The 20,466-nt window shown below is 34.1% G+C and overlaps 1 protein-coding gene across 1 annotated transcript in view; it reads left to right on the forward strand.

Annotated features, from left to right (window-relative positions):
- The window catches only part of LOC133329275 (homeobox protein araucan), a 64,028-nt gene that overhangs the window by 36,686 nt on the left and 6,876 nt on the right, over positions 1–20,466 (forward strand). The window contains exons 3-5 of the mRNA XM_061537765.1: positions 3,701–3,816; positions 17,166–17,524; positions 18,266–19,397. Coding sequence (XP_061393749.1) covers positions 3,701–3,816; positions 17,166–17,524; positions 18,266–19,397 — 1,607 coding nt within the window. The remainder of the gene's footprint in view (positions 1–3,700; positions 3,817–17,165; positions 17,525–18,265; positions 19,398–20,466) is intronic.

Consider the following 20,466-nt stretch of genomic DNA (forward strand, 5'->3'; position numbering starts at 1 on the left):
GGGATATTTATATATGTCAAAATATGGATCTTCATAGTAAAGTGGCTTACCAGTATGTCTTTTATCCTCTGACAAAGTACAACACTTTAGACACTAAGTTTGGAAAAACTAAGAGTATGGAACCTTTAAATGGGATTATCACAAAGCATGAACCCCTTTTTCGAAGATGATTTTTTACCAGGTAATTATTCATATGGAAAATTACACCCATTTCGGTTAGAAAATTCGTAAAGGACATTCAAAAAACCTCAAGTGGAATGTGGCCTTTATACGAAGACTATGTTCAAAAAATTACATATGTATATTTGAAATTTTCTGTGAAGAATCCGGTGTTGGAAAACGGACCTGGGATTTTTTCACATATTTGCATTGGAGTTGGACTTATATATATGTAAACAGGAACCTATACTAAAATTTTTTTCTACGATTTTTTTACTCAAACCTAAACTCGGAGTACTAAACTACAGTTACTTCGGTTGAAAGGGTCATCAACATTTTGTAAAGCGGCGCAGGAGTTACATATAGGTGATTTTACTAAACAGTAGGAAAGGTAGTAAAGTCGGTCTATATTTGGAAGCCAATTAACACGATTTTCACGAAACTTAGCACATGTCATTCAAGGCTTTATACAGTACGCTGTGCCAAATTTCGTGTAAATCGAAAGATATATAGGGACTTTGGTGCAATATTTTCATAAAATCGGACGAAAATGTATATGAACAGATTTTCACGAAACTTACCACACATTATTCTAGGTCTGATTCAGTACCCCAAGCATATCTATATCAAAATCTGAACCGATTTTCACAAAACTTAAAACACATCATTCTAGACTCAATTTAGTACGCTATGTATGTATGTATATTTTGTCCAAATCGATAGATATATAGGGACTTTGGTGCACCATTTACATAAAATCGGACGAATATATATGCGAACTATATCTAAATCGGAACCGATTTTCATGAAACTTAACACACATCGTTCTGCAAATTGAAGGATATGTGGGGCTTTGGTACATCATTTCCATTAAATCGGTCGAACATATATATAGGAGCTATATCTAAATCTGAACCGATTTTCAAGAAAATTTACACACATCATTCTAGACTCAATTCAGTACGCTATGCCAAATTTCGTGTAAATCGGAAGATATATAGGGAATTTGTGCACACCATTTACATTAAATCAGACGAAAATATATATGGGAGCTCCATCCAATTTCAATTGGGTTCATCCTTGGGCCAAATTTCATCCAATTTGGATCATAAATGCGACCTGTACTCTGTTTACAATTTAACATGAACAGACAGACAGATGGACGGACGGACATGCATAAATCGACTTAGAAACTGATTCTATGCATATTCTCAAAAGGAGCCATGTATCTATCTCGTTTCCTTTTGCCTGTTACAAACATATGCACAAAAACGTAATACCCTGTACCACAGTGTGACCTCTACTTAAAATTTCTTAAGAATAAGTTTTTTTTTGCTCACCAAGAGTCAGGAATGCTGCATAGGTTAAAAATAGTGCAAACACCATTAAAATATTTAAAATATGTTGAGGCCTATGTTGATTTTTTTTGAAGATATTTTTATGAATGAATGACAAACTACATCCAAACTGCGCCCCGGGCCATCTATATAGCCAAAATAGTGTGGGACCTTTGGCCATGGCACATCTTATCCGTTTGCAACACATAAAAAATAATCATAGAAGACTTCGTCGATTTAGCCATTTAGGAATCACGACAGAGATCACAATAACTAAACTAGAGATCTGAAAATTTGCTCAGACATTCTAGGATGTTTGGCAAATGGTGTATATCCGCCACGTTTTGTTATTGCCTTCATACAACGCCACATTGTTCCACCGAATTAGCTATAATTCTTTACAAAAAAATTATTAATTTTGACCCAAGTTACACCGTGTTTTTCCAAAGAATTCGCTGAAATTTGGTACCTTGAGTTCTTATTGGGTACTAAATGTCTCCACAAAAAATTATGAGTATAGGTCCTCTGAATATAGATCAATTTTTACGGGTAGCCCCCATATAAGGGTACCCCCAATATTCGGTATTTTGGGGATCTTGAGCGCGTTTTCAACCAAATTCGCTGCAAGTTGGTATTTTGTAGTCGTATATGGTAACAAATCTCCCTACCAAAAATTATTTATATTCGCCCCCTTTTTGGGGTAGTCCCCATATAACCCCCTTTTTATATTAAAATAGTTAGCTAATTTGTTCCGCGTTTTGGGTTTGGTTCTAAGAGTCTGTCGTAATCATTTAACATGCGGAGGATATCGAGATAAAGCTCGAACGTAAGGTTCGATAATGAACTATACATTTAGGCCTAGCCCCTGTGTGGGAGATATCAGAAGGAGTGGACCGATAGTCCACATAATTGAACCTGAACTAACTTTGGAAGAAATAATAAGATAGGCACAGGTTGGATGAAATCAAAATTTTCTGGAACATGGTTCACATTATGGTTTACATAATCGCCTTGTAGAAATGTCGGTATAGGTCCACTTTTTGGTATTTTTCCTACATTTTCATTTCAAGTACCTGTCAGTATATCTATGGTGGATGGTATCCAAAGTTCGGCCCGGCCGAACTTAACGCTTTTCCACTTGTTTGTTTTAATATATTATTGTGATAATGATCTCCCTAAGTTTGTCCGATAGACATGAACATATGTTGGTTCATCCATATATATGTTATTCCGCTCATTTTCAAGTCCAAGGTCCACCAAATTCCGATCGATATTTTGCTTGTATGTGAACAATAAGATACAACAAAAATGAAACACAAATTTCGGTTTATATATGTAATTTCAATTTTACATCAATACAGTTTTAATTTCCCCCGGCCTATATTCAAACGTGGTAAAAAAATACTAGAGTTTTCTTACAACCAACAATTTGTTGGGACTAACCAAACTTCTTAAAATTCTAGACATGTCATTGTATTCGAAATAAAAAAAAAATAAAACATTAATCGAATCATTAAAGTGCACATACGTATATGTATGTCTACTAAATTAGATAAAAATCAATATATTTCGTTATAGATGTTCAAATCAAATAACAACATGATACTAACAATACTAAATACATATGTATGTATGTAGAAGTCTACATATTTATTAGCAGGTTGGATAATGTCTTCTAATTTGTTGGATGCTCCACGTTCGATTATGAGGCTATGTTGTTGAAGTTGTTATGTGTGGATGTGTGTGAGTGTGTAATTATGCGACAGGCGACATGTTTACAAAATAATCGGTGACAAATGTTATTGAACATTTTTACCACATTTTTGTCTCGGAATTTTTTTTGTGTTTTTAGCACAAACAACAACAATACCAAATGAATAAGTTTTTGTTATTATTAATATTTATGTATAGATGTGTTCGATGTGAAAAAAAATAAAATACAAAAAAAATGTTGTGGGAAAATTTCACAGATTCCATCTGCACCTATATGTCGTTATGTGTGTTTAACTTGAACTTACACATGTTCATATTGATACCATAAATAATGACATGAATTTTAAATTGAGGTGTTTTTTCATCTTCTTCTTTTTATATTTTATTTATATTGTTTATGTTTGTGGTCGGTCTATGATTAATTTATGATTATGTTTCGTTTTTTTATTATTATTTTATTTTCTTTATTGTGTTTTTATTTATATTTTCAGAGCAATCCTTATGGTTTGAAGGACACAACAACGGGTACTGATATGTCAGCATGGACATCGGCTGGATTGCAGTCAACTACCGGTTATTATTCATACGATCCAATGTCTGCGTATGGGTAAGTAATTTTTATAATACACATACATATATTTTTTATACCAATGAACGTCATTCAAATATTTCTAACGGTTATTTTTAGAACGGAGAAAATATATTTTAGAAATACACATTGAGTCAGAAATATATTCAAATTTTTAGGTGTTTTATTTGATTTTTTGAAAATATAAATAAACTAGATGAACTGTTTTATACCCTACACAACTATGTTGTCAGGGTATTATAGCTTTGTGCAGCCCCAACATTTTGTAACGCCGCGAAATATTGGTCCTAGACCCACCTTTAAGTATACCGATCGTCATATCTCAACTAGCTGAGTCGATCTAGACGTGTGTGTCCGTCCGTCGGTCCTTCCATTATAATTTGTAAACACGATACAGGCCCCAGTTATGGACTTCACGAAATTTTGCATCTAGGATGGATTCTGGCCAATGAAGACCCCTATTGTTTTTGGTAAAGATCAGTTAAAGATCGGTTAATATTTAGGGGATGAAATGGACCAAATACTAAATTTTTTCGGTTTTTCTGGTCGCTCCAGAAATATGGTCCGAACCGTGAAATTTTTGGAGAAGGGTATCGAGTCATATCTCAACTAGAATAAGCATGCCTGTTTTGATAAAGATACAGGCCCCAGTTATACTTCACGAAATTTTGCATCTAAATGGACCCTGACTATTGTTTTGTAAAAATTACAAAATTTTTATTTGGGGATGAAATATATAATTTTTTCGGATGGACATATACTCCAGAGGCCGCAGTTATATATCCGAACATCGTGAAACTTTACCTGGAAATTGATACCAATTATATGGCTGTTTGTAAAGACTCAATATGTGGGAGTTATACTCTGACTTTTGTGTGAAAAATGTGACAAAGTTTTATTTGCATTATATATACTTTTACTATAGACATTAGAGGACGAAATGTAGCGTGATCGCTTTGAAATTGTTGACCTTGAATTGATACCAATTATATGGTCTGGACTGATGTGGGAGTTAATTTTAGGTGAAGTTGAGATTTCATTCAGGTTGTGCAATGTAACCGAAAACTTTGAATTTTGTACATGAATTTCCGATTATGGTCTAGAGGCAATTATTATATGCAGAGCATCACAAATTTTACACGGTGAAGTTTTTCTGACCAAATACTTATAGCGGCTGTTTAGATGATGATCGGTCATTTTTCCGAGGGTCAACACAACCAAAACCTAAAGTGACCAATTTTTTATTTTATGTCGTAAAAATTCACTTCAAGAAAAAACATTTTGGAAAATATGCAAGACTTAGAAAGTGGAGTTATTGAGAAAAGGGTGCAAATATCACGAAATATTGCCCAGGCTCAGAATATAGAAGCGCCGAAAGTTTGCTTTTCGTGGTAGTTGTGTAGGGTATCATATGGTCGGCCCCGTCCGACTATACTGCTCCGCTCACTGGTTAAGAAATATAGATTGCGTCAGAAATATATTTGCATTTGTAGGTTTGAAAATATATAAATAAACTAGATGAAGCTTTTTTATACCCTCCACCATAGTATGGGGGGTATATTAATTTTGTCTGTCCGTTCGTCTGTTGTAATCATGCTATCTTCTGAAGGAATTGAGATTGGGTGCTGAAATTTTGCATAAGTTTGTCTTTTGTCTGCAGGCAGTACCTCCAAATTTTTGGGGGTTTTGATCGTAGTTTTAGAATTGGCTGTAATTTAGTATTTCCACATTTAGTATTTCCACAAAAAATTATAAATATAGGTAATTTTTTTCGGATAGCCTCCATATAAGGGAACCCCCAATTATCGGTATTTTGGGGTTCTTGAGCGCCCTTTTCAATTGAATTCGTTGCAATTTGGTATTTTGTAGTCGTATATGGTAACGAATCTCCCTACCAAAAATGTTTAATATTGGCCCCCTTTTTGGGGTCGTCCCCATTTTTATACCCTCCACCATAGTATGGATGGTATATTAATTTTGTTTTTCCGTTTGTAACAAATCTCTGTACTAGAAATTATAAATATAGGTCAATTTTTTCGGGTAGCCCCTGCAATTTTCGTTATTTTGAGGTTCTTGAGCGCGTTTTTTAACCGAATTCGCTCCCCAAAAATTATTAATATTCCCCCTTTTTAGGGGTAGTCCCCATATAACCCCATTTTTTATATTAAAATAGTTGTATGATTTGTTCCGTGTGTTGCGGTTGGGTAGTCGTTACGGGGAATAGTCAATTTTTACCCTACAAAGACTATTTAGCCATCTGTTGCAAGCATTCCGCCTTCTAAAGGTATTGTGATAAAAGAAACCTCAAACATGACGATAATGAAATATATCGGCAGACATTTAGGCATCTCCTTAATAAAGTGATACTTCCTGAAGGAAAGAATTGAGAAAAACAATTAAAATATTGGGATCAATATTGGCATATATAATTATATATATTGGCATTATAATTAATTAGGCATAGCCCTTATATAATGATATCCCCAAATATTCACCATTTTCCTTCACTATGTAATCAATATTAGTCCCCCTTTAGGCATAGCCTCATATAACTTTGTAATCTAAATTACAGTAGTTTGAGGATTTTATACTCTACCATGCGTTATCAGTATCAGTCCACTTTTTGGATCTTGCAGATTTTACGAAAAATCCCCATTAAATTTGTATTTGGTGTTCATAATGGTTTACATAAATCGGTTTGTAGAATTATCGGTATATACCCACTTTTTGGTATGGTCCCTATATTTTCATTACATGTATCTCTCAGTATGACTATGGTGGAGGGTATCCAAAGTTCGGCCCGGCCGAACTTAATGCTTTTTCACTTGTTTATATTAAAATGTTTATATGATTTGTTCCATGTTTGGGGTTGTTTCTAAGACCCTGTTGTAATCATTTCATCTGCAGAAGATACGAAAAAAAAAACTAGAACATAAGGTTCGATAACTAACCTTATATATATTTATATATATGAACTGTAACCCGCATTTACGCCTATCCCCTGTGTGGGAGGTACTATAAGGAGTGGACCGATATTCCGCATGTTCGAACTTGAACTAATTTTGAAGGAAATAATAAGATGGGCAAAGTTTGGATAAAATCAAAATTTTCTGAAACAAATTGGGTTCAAAGAAAAATTGGGTCTAGGACCAATATTTAGAATCATAATCTGTTTGTAGAAATGTAGGTATAGATACACTTTTTGGTATGTTCCCTATATTTTTATTTCAAGTACCTGTCAGTATATCTATGGTGGCGGGTAACCAAAGTTCTTAACACTTTTTCACTTGTTATATTTTGGATTCTCATTGGGTAGAAAATCTCTCTACCAAAACTTATCAATATTGGCACAATATAGGGCGCATTTATCAACTGAAATCGCTAAAATTTATTTCTTCAGGTTCTCATCTTCCTACCTATTTTTAAAAATAGTTTTTCAACGGTTTGCACAAAGCGTTGATTTTTAGAAATATTTTTTTCAAGGGCCTACACAAGGCGTGGATTTTTTTCCACGGTTTCGATTTTTCATTCGATTTTTCAGTATTTTGAAAGCTATGGCTGCATTTTCCCACCTTAGTGGCTGTTATTTGCTATAAAGAGTTCTTGAAGGCTGATGAATATATATATATATATATAGAATAGTATCACTCTTTTTCTTCGGGACTTAAATACCCACATATCAGTTATATTAGATAATTTGAAAATATAATTCCCCCATTTTTTTACTAAATTAAAAACTTTAGTTTTATGAAGTTGTGAAAATTTGTGTTTAAAAGCGCGAAATTATCTTTTTATGGCAACTAAAACACAAGGGGTTACTCTTCACATTATTTTAAAATAAAGCGAGTCATGAACCTGTTATAAAATTGTCATTATAAAGCACTTCAAATGAAACTATTTTGCATGTTTCGTTCACAGTGGAATAAATGGGAAGGAGAAATGTTTTTTTTTGTTTTTAATTTTTCTGTCGCAGATTGTATAGAGAATATTACACACAAAATGATTTTTGGCGAAATCGTTTTGAATATATGTGAAATGACCCCTTTTACCTCTGCCCTAGGGGGAATAAATAACGTCAATGACAATAGCATTAGCCAGTTAGCGTGTCCATTATTGTGTTGACCATGTTGGCTGTTCGTTGCTCGGTTGGTTTTGCTTGATAATTTAATTGTGGCAAAATATTGGCTTAACATCATTACGTGCACGCACTGGCTATCCGAAAAGTGTCAACAATAGAACATGCATATAGACAGTGTGACCTTTCGGCATATCAAAGACTTTTAATTTTTGTGTGCAATGTTTAGGTAAAATATCCGACCATGTCAATTTATTTTTAATATAATCTTTTAACAAGTAAAAACGTTGTTAATACGTAGTTTTTTAGCCTTCATTATGAGACGAAATATACAATTGCAAAAACCCAGGGGTCTACACAAGGCATGGATTTTTAAAAATATTTTTTTTTGGGTCTACACCAGGCGTGGATTTAAAAAAATATGTTTTTTGGGGTCTACAAAAGGCGTGGATTTTAAAATATTTTTTTAGGTGTCGACACAAGGCGTGGATTAAAAAAAAATGTTTTTTTGGGGTCTACACAAGGCGTGGATTAAAAAAAATATATTTTTTGGGGGCCTACACAAGGCGTGGATTAAAAAAATATATTTTTTGGGGTCTACACAAGGCGTGGATTAAAAAAAAATATATTTTTTGGGGGTCTACACAAGGCGTGGATTAAAAAAAATATATTTTTTGGGGTCTACACAAGGCTTGGATTTAAAAAAAATATTTTTTATAAAAATACATTTTTTCTGAGATCTACCAAGGCTTGGATTTAAAAAATATGTTGTTTTGGGGTCTACACAAGGCGTGGATTTAAAAAATATATATTTTGGGGTTTTTCTGGAGTCTACACAATGCGTGGATTTTCAAAAATCTTTGTTCTGGGGTCTACACAAGGCGTACATTTTTAAAAATATTTTCCTGAGGTATACATAAGGTGTGGATTTTTATACCCTACACAACTATGTTGTCAGGGTATTATAGCTTTGTGCAGCCCCAAAAGTTTGTAACGCCGCGAAATCTTGGTCCTAGACCCACCTTTAAGTATACCGATCGTTATATCTCAACTATCTGAGTCGATCTAGACATGTGTGTCCGTCCGTCCGTCTGTCCATTATAATTTGTAAACACGATACAGGCCACAGTTATGGACCAATCTTCACGATGGGCCAATCTGCATGTAGGATAGGTTCTGCCGAATGAAGACCCCTATTGTTTCTGGTAAAGATCGATTAATATTTAGGGGATGAAATGGACCAAAAACTAAATTTTTGTCTGATTTTCTGGTCGCTCCAGAGGCCGCAATTAAGGCACAAACATCGCGAAATTTTAAATGGAGAAGGGGATCTGGCCAAAGAATAAGCATGGCTGTTTTGATACAGATCCGTCAACATTTAGCGGGTCAAATGGACCCTGACTTTTGTGTGAAAAATTACAAATATTGTATTCTATGGCGTATATATTTGCCCCTTAAGGACCTAGACCCGAGGAGTTGATAGTATGTTTAAGATGAGTGTTTGACCTTTAAATTGATACCAATTATATGTGGTATGTCCTCAGATGTGGGAGTTACACTCAAATATTTACAGGTGCTTACGTATTCAGACATTATTTAGTAACCCATTACCACACTGGAGGGCGGAAATATAGCGCTGATCGCTTTAACATTTTCCATGAGGATCCAGGTATTGTCAAGGACAACGTCTATAATTTTCCGTGATGATCAGATAATAATTTTGGGATGAAGTAAACTTAACTTTCTGTGTTATTTCTAGTCAATATATAGGCCACAATTGAAATTCGAACATCATAACACAACCCACGGTGAAGGGAATCTGGACAAGTAATTAGAAGGGATTTACTGAATATTAGTAATATTTGTTGATCTCTAGTCGGTCAAGAGGGTGCAAATATAGCGAAATATTTCCATGCTCAGAATATATAACCACAGAAAGTTAGATTTTCGTGAAAGTTGTGTAGGGTATCATATGGTCGGCCTCGTCCGACTATACTGCTCTGCTCACTGGTTCAAAATATATTTTTTCAGTTTTTTACATTGGGCGTTGATTTTTCAAAGTATATTTTTCAGCGTTGTACATAAGGCGTGGATTTAAAATTATGTCTTACATAAGATTTCTAATGAGAGATACCAACTACAAAAACAACACATTTCTATTTATAGAGTAGACCACTGTATAAGTGCTGTTTGATACACATGTACATACACGCACTGCCGGCCAGATTAAATTTGACCAATGTAAATAAACAAACATTACTCTATTATGGCTTCATGGGTGTCTAACCTTTCAAAAGAGTAAGCAAACGACGTTCCAGATTCTAATAATTGCAATTGGTATTGCTGTTGTTAGATACTATTACGAATGTTACAAATAATGCGTACCTTTAGCATACACATGAAGAATAACTAAAAACAAACGCAAATAATTTAATTATAGTTCATATTTACACAAGTGAAGCATTTACGTTTGCTAATTATATCAGTCATGACTTTGGTTAAGCTTCGCTTTTGTCTTGGCCAACTATTTATAGTTGCAAAGGCTCAAAACTGAACTTAAACAGGTAGACTTGGCTGGTGCTACCTCTCGCTCTTTGTAGGCGAGTGAGTTGTGTGTGAACAAGTATTTGTGATTTGTTAACAAGATTGTGTTGCCCTATAACAATAACAAATGGAGAAAACAGATATGAAAAAAAACTTCAGTTGCAGTTGTTGCTATTATTATTTTTCTCCATTACACAATTGCCACCCACTTTATGAATTGTGGTTTTAACAACAGGCTGTTATTAATATTTATTTTTTGTTTATGTGCAATAATAGCAGTATCGACAAATTATAGTTCGGCATGTTAGCTATCTGAATTCGTGATGGGCACAAAGGCAACTATTAAAATGTTTCGCTTATGCATTGAGTTTAGGTAGCCCGTGAAGCAACAGTCAGCCAGTCAGTCGGCCAATCATTTCTTGAATAATGGTGATTCGCCCGTTTGCTGTTCACATTTTCTGACAAATGTTTGTGACACATGCAATGTGGCTCGTCAAATGCGTCCCTTATGGTCGATCATCATAATTGGCGTCAGGCAGGAGTGTAGCTCAGTTACACCGGTCAAACATTTCAGCACACAGAGAGAAAAACGAAAAATGAAAAACAAATCATTAGAGCCACAACAACATCATTCAACAATTTAGATTTCATATCTTAACTGGGGAGTTGTACGAGGCCACAATCACACACTCACACACACACACACCCAAACATGTTGATTATAGACTTGAAATTATTTTCTTGTTGTAGAAATTTAATTGTCACTGTCATGATTTTGCGAACAGAAGTGAACTTTTGTTAGCTTTTAGTTCGAACAAAAATGTAACATGAGTTTATTTTGTTTATTTATTTTGTTTTTTGTTTTAATTTTTTTTTCAAGCTCTTTGCTAACAAATGTTCTAATATCAAAATCAAGGGGAGTATCTTGGAACAAACTTTACAAGTTTATCGCATTATATTGATTTAGATAAACATACACACAGAAAATGTTTTGTGTATTTTGAAAAATAATAAAAACAATGTTCAAATTTATTGAAGCTTTAAATAAAAAAAACTGGAGAATATTAGGTAGGTTGTTAAAGAAACTTCATTGTGATGTGATATGGTGGCGTATACTTATTGTATACGTTGCTACGTTCATTATACGCAAATGAGCTTTTGAAATATGTTTTAAGGGAACCCCACCCATTCCCGATTTTCATTTTTCAAGATTTTCAATGGGCTGGTAAATCAATACTAATGCTTGTTAAGGTTTGTAACTTTGCACATATATATTTGAAGATTTAAAAGAGAAGAAAAATAATTTACAAAAAATATTTGTTATTGTTTTGTTGTTGTTTTTTGTAATTAAAGAAACGTCCTTATTTTTGATGGCGGAACTGGAACATCGGAATCCGAAAATTCCAACGGTGTTAGAAAAAGTACATGTCTGGCTCTCGTATGAACTAGGATTATTGACTTCGCTCTAAAAATAACAAAATGGTTGACCTTTGAAAAAATATTTTTGGAAAATCGCCGATTTTTGACCAAAAACCAAGTTAAAAATAAGGAAGATCTTCGCCGATTGGCTTTATCCTAGTTCATATGATAGCTATACACTCACAGAGGAACGTGTAAAAATCAGGGACCGTAACGGTTATAACTTATATCAAATCAGGTAAAAAATAACTGTTATTATGTGACCTAAATAAAAAAAATCCACTTTAATTATTTATTTTTTAACGGAAAAAATAAACGTTGATTTTTAACTGTTAAAAATGATTTTTATTTTTTCCGTCAAAAATAAAAGTCTTTTTGGGATTTTTATTTTTTCCGTCAAAAATAAAAGTCTTTTTGGGACTTTTATTTTTTCCGTCAAAAATAACAGTTTTTTTGGGACTTTTATTTTTTCCGTCAAAAATAAAAGTCTTTTTGGGACTTTTATTTTTTCCGTCAAAAATAAAAGTCTTTTTGTGATTTTTATTTTTTCGGTCAGGAAATAAAAGTCTTTTTACGTAAATAAACATATAGAGTTTGGTACCAGTTATATAACCTTTGACCTAATAGTCAGGGTAATGATTCTTTAATTTATATTCATGATTTGGTACACTAGACTATTTTTTAAAAATTTATAACAAATATTTTTTACCTTTGATCTTGATTACTTATGTGTACACTTATTGTAATAAGGACAGAGATTTATAAATTGTAATTTTATAACTGATTACAAGTTGTATAAACTTCTTTACATAAAAAGAGTTTTATTTCCTGACGGAAAAAATAAAAATCCCAAAAAGACTTTTATTTTCTGACGGAAAAAATAAAAGTTCCAAAAAGACTTTTATTTTTGACGGAAAAAATAAAAGTCCCAAAAAAACTGTTATTTTTGACGGAAAAAATAAAAATCCCAAAAAGACTTTTATTTTTGACGGAAAAAATAAAAATCATTTTTAACAGTTAAAAATCAACGTTTATTTTTTCCGTTAAAAAATAATCCTTAACATGGGAACTGAGAGTGTTTTCTCAAGATCACTCAATATCCTTAATGGGCTCCTCAACACGAATCTATTGGTATATGACACTATTGGTGTCCCATGTCTCTAACATGAAGATTTTTTTGTTCGCATTTTAAAAAATAACTGTTATTTTCGGTCCCTGGTAAAAATTTGGAAATGATTGGGTTATTAGCTTTTGAGTTATCGTGCCCGCCATTCGCAAAAGAGAAAAACGCGTTTAAAGTTTGAGAAGCCCTTTAGCCGTCACTTGATGCTGACACAATAAATCGGCAATATTTTCAAGAGTTCTTTAGATTTTCACTTGAAATTTTGTTGGGACATTCTTGAATTAGTGTAGGTTCGAATTAAATCAAAAAAAATTTGACCCCGAGGAAGGGGGGGGGTCCCCTTAAATGATAATGAATTATTCAAATCTTTGCATTAAAACGTAAAGACTTAAAAAAATTCCAGTGAACGGAAATTTTAGTAGGATCTGGTCGATCATGTGTAGGGTATCACATTTCGATTCGGAAAAAATTTTTGTGATAGTTAGTCCAAAGTTGTGCCTGCACTAATAATGAAAAATATTAGAATATTTAAAGCCCTGTAAATATTTTTGAATATACGATAACATACATTATGGTATTCGAATTTAATTGCTAAATATATTCTTTCAAATGTAGGCAATTTCTCTTGTACACCTTTGAATGCAATTTGTATAATTTTTCTATCATTATGCAGATGCTTACTCGTTCAGATCTTGTCCAATTATATAGACCATCATTAGGACAGTCATACTTCTACATTACCAAATTACTCTTCCCGGCGTACATTTTCGTTATGTTCGACCATAATTTCCAGATCATTTGGCCAGAACTGAAGCTACAAATAAATCAGCTAGTCATGATTTGACCATCGGTATATCAAAAGGGGTCTATAGGTTCAATATATCGTTCGTTTCAAACGCACGCAAAATGTGTGAATTTACATCGCCATTAATGTGGGAAATATTAGCCACACTGCGTACTGGGAATTATGTCTATGTGACCAAATATATTTTTGAGGAAATTTTGTCCGATTGTCCCAAATTAATTTAAAAATTTTAGTGTTTAGACGGTTTACTCCTATTTGTAAACCCAAGTGACCGTGATACGGAATTTCAGGTGTCATATAGTGAAGGAACATGTTTTCTGAAGAGGTATATTACTATACTGCACTATACCGATTTTAATATCTCGATTAACTGCATCAAAATGTTGGCCATAACTTCGGCATTACCTTTGAATTATATCTCACAATATTAGAGATAGAGCTTTCTATCAGTCATCGAATATTAGTTATTGCAAACGGGGTATAGCCCCCATATAACGGTACCCCCATATATTCAGGAATTTTTTACAAGTTTTTGGGGGATTTGGATAGGTTTTTTTAAAAGAATCAGCAGTAAATTGTATTTTGGATCCACTTTGGCCATCAGATCTGCTTACAAAAAATTATCAGTACCACGAAATTTTCGGTATTCTGATGGTTTTGGGCAAATGTTTCTATCTAATTGGTTGTAATTTCTAAAAATTATAAATATTGGTCCAGCTTTTAGGGAAGCCCCTATATGACGCTACACTCCAAAGACCAGTATTTGGGGATCAATTTTTATACCCTTCATATAGTGAAGGAACATGTTTTCTGAAGAGGTATATTACTATACTGCACTATACCGATTGTCATATCTCGATATTAAAATGTTGGCCATAACTTCGGCATTACCTTTGAATTCTATATCCCAATATTTCAGATAGAGCTTTCTATCAGTCATAGAATATTAGGTACTGCAAACGGTATTATTCGAAATATTCGGTATTCTGATGGTTTTGGGCAAATGTTTCTACCTCATTGGTTGTAATTTGTTATTTTGGGTTGTGGCATGGTATCTTCATACTAAAAATTATCAATATTGGTCCAGCTTTTAGGGAAGCCCCTATATAACGCGACACTCCAAAGATCAGTATTTGGGGATCAATTTTTATACCCTTCACCAAACAGGGTATTGTGGTACAGGGTATTGTGTCTTGTGCATATGTAACATGCAAAAGGTTCCTTTTGAGAATATGCATAGAATCACTTTATGAGTCAATTTATGCATGTCAGTCCGTCCGTCTTTCCGTATCTTGGTGTTAAATTGTAAACAAAGTACAGGTCGCATTTATAATTCGATTTTGATGAAATTTGGTACAGCTCATTTGTTTGGCCCAACGACGAATCCTATTGAAATTGGGGAAAATCGGTTCAGATTTAGATATAGTTCCCATATTTATTTTCGTCCGATTTTAAGTAAATGGTGCCTCAAAGCCCTTTATATCTTTCGATTTGCACGAAATTTGGCACAGCGCACTTAATTGAATATAGAATGAAGTGTGATATGTTTCATGAAAATCGGCTGAAATTTAGATATAGCACCCCTATACTTACTCTCGTCCGATTTAAGTAAAAGGTGCATCAAAGTCCCTATATATCTTTCGATTTGCACGAAATTTGGCACAGCGCACTTAAGTGAATCTAGAATGATGTGTGCTAAGTTTCACAAAAATCGGTTCGGATTTAGATATAGCTCCCCTATATATTTCCGTCCGATTTTAGGTAAATGGTACACCAACGGCCTTATATTTCTTTCGATTTGCACGAAATTTGGCATAACGTAATGAATTGAGACTAGAATATATATATATTTCAGATAGATATAGCTCCCATATATATTTGTCCGATTTCAATAAAGCAAAGTCCATATATAGAATGATAAGACTAGAATGATGTGTGTTAAGTTTTGTGAAAATCGGTTCTGATTTAGATATAGCTCCCATATATATATATTTACGTCCGATTTTAAGCAAATGGTGTACCAAAGTCCTTATATATCTTTCCATTTGCACGAAATTTAGCATAGCGTACTATAATATAATTAGACACATCGGATTCCTGGTGATGAAAAAAATAAATTTAATAATTAAAAATATCCGTTTGAGTTTTCCAACTAAAATCTCTGTAATGTTGACTACTATTTTTTGGAAGCGTCAACAACCATTTATCACGTAACACCATAACATTGTCCTTACATAAACGTTTCGATCGGCTTAAGGAATTTTGAATGCACCCACGTGGTGGAGGGTATAAAATATACGACCCGGTCCCTAGAATTTTATTATTTTTTATTTCTCTTGAGTTTCTATAATTTTTCAAGTTTCAATTTTTGGGTAACTTCCAACTATGCTACTTTGCTTATATAATACCCTCACCAATACGGCTAATGAGAATATATACACTTTGTTACCACAAGTTGAAATATTGATTTTAGACCTAATGTTTCTTTGGACCCAATTTGTAATAGATTTACAAATGGCGTAAATCTATTACAAACTCCACACTTAAATTCCAAGATGGCGAAAAATATGCCACAAATATCAATCCTGCACCTTTAATACACCTAGCAATCTGAACAGTTGTATTCATCTTAAATTACTGAATGTGTTCTCAATGAAAATATCAACTATCTATGTCTTTAATTTTTTGGGTAAATAATGATTAAAATGATTTTCTCAATTATAAAGACACACACATACAAAGATAATCTTTCCTGGGCAACAAAAAATCACAACTGAAATAAACTGCTGCTCCTGCAGCTGCTTACCATTCACAACACTGCTGGGAAAGTAACGCCAACAATATTGCAATGGACATCATGCAACGCATAATAAGTGGGCAAAGGAACCTTGCTAAGGTTTGGCGTTAACATGACCACATCATCGGCCATAAAAACAGTGCGAAAATAAAACGAACAAAACAAGGAACTCTAGGAAACAACATCTCCTCTGGTTTTACGAGATTGTTAAATTCCATGCACATACGTTGTGTGTGTGTGTGTGTGCGTGGTGGTTCTTAAAGTTGTTGCTCCAATGGGATATGTATGGCCAACAAAACGGAGGAGCGAAATAGCCATAAAAAAATCCCATGAAAAATGAAGTGTATAAAAACCGCTGGACAAAAACAAAAAAGGCAATGACAGCAAACGGCTAGAGGATAAGAAATAAACAGAAATGGTCTAGGAAAAAAACTCAAACTCTGGTTACAGCGGTGGAGTACATCCTTACTCAAAAGTAGGGATAAACCTGGTTGGAAATTAAATAGAATCCAAAATTAAATTTAAGCAGAATTTTTTTTTAAATTTCTTTCATATTTAAACAATTTAATATATAATTTAATTTAATTCAATTTAATTCTTACAGCTACGGAGCATCCTACGATTTGGCAGCTCGACGCAAAAATGCCACCAGGGAATCAACGGCCACTTTGAAAGCTTGGTTAAATGAACACAAGAAAAATCCCTATCCGACAAAGGGAGAAAAAATAATGTTAGCCATTATTACGAAAATGACATTGACTCAGGTATCCACCTGGTTTGCGAATGCTCGAAGACGACTGAAAAAGGAAAACAAAATGACATGGGAACCCAAGAATCGTACCGATGACGATGATGATGGCATCAATTCGGATGACGATAAAGATGACAAAGATGATGAGCCGGCTAAAGGGCAATCAATGCACTCGGGAAATTCTCAAATGGGTCAATTGGCTGGTAGAAAGGGTGAGTACACAGAAATTAATATTGTTCAATGGACTTTCTGAATTTGGGACAAGTAAGGTTGGTGCAAATCATGTGATACCCAAACCAGAAACTATAGGCTTTATATATTTTACAATACTAAATTTCGAGACTAGGCAAAGTTTTATGATAATATTAAATACGAAAAAGCCTTTTCTTCATCAATAATCTAAAAATGAGGTTGGACCTTATTTATATAAGGACTATGCCAAAAACTTATACAAACATTGTTTTTCGTGCTACGAGTATCCGGAATGCCAAATTACAGGTAGAATATTAGTTTAAAACCTTATAAATACGAACATTGTTGCTGGACCTTTATATGGGGGCTATATAAAAATGTCTCTCAACGTTCAGGAACCCGATGTACAAAATTACATTCACATCGGTAAGAAAATGAGGCTATGGCATCAAAATATCGTAAATGTACGGTATAATAATATAGACACTATGCCAAAACGTGGACCGATGTCCAAAAAATTTCTTTCTTATATGTGGAATCGGACAAAGGAAAGTATAAGCTCGGTGTTATTGACAATCTTTTCTTATATGAGATGTGCTTATATCCGATATATACTGTATATGAATATAGACTTTATGGGTTCTCCGACTCATTTTTTTCCTGGGCTAGAATATACTCCTTTATTAAAGAAAAATTCTCCTTTGTTTCTGGTATTTTATGGCTCTAATCTAATATTTGTGTTTATTTCTTTCGTGTCATAGATCTCGACAAACACGATTCCACAGATGAAGATCATCAAATGAAATCCCTCAATCATCCTGGCGATTTGCGTATGGGTTTAAATTTCCCCGGTTCTGGTTATCCTGGTTCCAGTCATCCGCATAGCTATCATCCCTATCATCAACATCCGGCCTACTATCAACACCAACAGTCAATGTTCTCTTCCAGCTATCCGCATGCAAGCGGTGAGAGTTTGATTGGCAAACATGATGTTAACGATCCAAAAAACCCCATGAGCCGGGACTGTGGCGTACCAATTCCAGCCAGCAAGCCGAAAATCTGGAGTTTAGCCGACACAGTCGCCAGCAAAACACCACCACTACACTCGGCAGCCTACATGAGTCATCTGCAACAGCAGCAGAGGCAAAATCTGCAGCAGCAACAACAACAACAAATGTCGCAGCAGCAGCAGTCGCATCCTATGCAGCAGTTGCAGCAAATGAGCAGTTTAATACCGGCAGTTTCACAAAGTACCAACAACAACAGCAGCAATATGATGAGTGGAAACTACAGCATAAATCCCTATACACGGGGGCCCTCTACAGCTTACGAGAATTTTCTAGGGGCTATGGCTACCAACAATATGCCTCCTTACAACAACAGCAGCAACAACATCAGCAATACAACCAACAATCACAACAGCAGCAGCAGCCAATCCATTTCCAACAACAATCACCACAGCAATCCACATCAGTCCAACTCTCAACAGCTTTCTCCCAACACCCCGCCTACTACAACGCAAGTCCCAAACGTTCATCATACCCAACAACAGCAGCAACAACAACGAACACCCTCCACGACTCACCAGCGGGGGATGGGGTTTCCCGAAGCCCAACCAGATACTCCACCCCAAACTCCACCGAATATGAAAATACCGAACGTTCAGTTGGCCACGAATCTCTTGCTTACCGCTACTCAAGCCCATATGACCGCTACCTGCCACAACATCAGCAGTAACCACCATCCTCAGGGTAATACCTATGGCAACGGTTCCAATCGTTCCTATGGCGACTATTCACCAAGAGATGAAAATTCTGTTGGCAGTTCATGCAGTTCCGGATCGGCGTCCTCACATGATCCAGAACAATTAGTATACAAATCGATATTTAAAAGGTAAGTTAATTCAAATTTGTCAACACGTGAAATGTGTAAGAACCGTAGGGTTCTGCTGACAGATGTATATCGTCTGACTAATATTTGGTGATTATTTCGATTATTTCAAAATCAGTGCATTATCGAAAGAGTGTATATTCTGTGTAAATTTGTTGAAGGTATTCGACTTTTCAAAATAATCACAGTTTCTATGTGTTATATACATAATTATGTCATTAAATGATATATAAACCTAAAAGCCATAATGTCTTTATAGTAAACATAGAACCTATTATTTCATTCGGCATTAAAACAACAAATTAAAATTAAAACAAAAAATTAAGTGCTGGACTATCAAAACTTCCTTAGAATCGTCTAACTGAAATTTTTAGGATTTTTTCTATTCTCAATAGACTATTTCTTTATTTTTAGTTTACGATATTTCGAAGCTATAAATTTTAATGTACCTTTTTGTAACTTTAATTTTTCTTTTTAGCCAACAACATAACACTTTTGTCCAGCCCGTTTAAAATAGCAGACTCAGTTATAAGATAGGTGTTTATATAAGAGATGCACCTAATAGGTACGTAAAATTAGAGTTTATTACAACCCATTTTATATTGCTGTGTTGTTTATAAAAAAATTGTTTTATGGAATTAATATATTAAAATTCAAAATTAAAAGCGAAATTCTTCGTCAATATCTATTCTGCTTCATCAGCTTATGGATGAGGCAGAATGCAATACCTCCTGATTATAATAAAATTCTATTCGAAGTGACTCTAATTAGGCATTTTTTGTTTCTTAGATGTTAAACAAATCTTCAAAAACAAATCATATATATAGCATTTTAGATTCTCCATGATGTTGATGTTGCCAATTTTGTATATCGCATAGGACCAACTTTACTAAATGTTTTTATGTTTTCAGTAGGTTTTCTATCCGCAGAGAAATGTAATTGCATGTATAGTCGTTACAAATTAAGATGATTGGTTGTAAACTTCAAAATACTTCATATATTGTCTATAACAAAATGACCCTACCAATAAAACATCAAGGAAAGGGCTTTCACCACTATCAGTATTTATGCA

Source organism: Musca vetustissima, unplaced genomic scaffold, assembly GCF_032173495.1.
Source record: "Musca vetustissima isolate MV318-11 ecotype Yass unplaced genomic scaffold, APGP_CSIRO_Mvet_v1 utg11182, whole genome shotgun sequence".
Classification (NCBI taxonomy): domain Eukaryota; kingdom Metazoa; phylum Arthropoda; class Insecta; order Diptera; family Muscidae; genus Musca; species Musca vetustissima.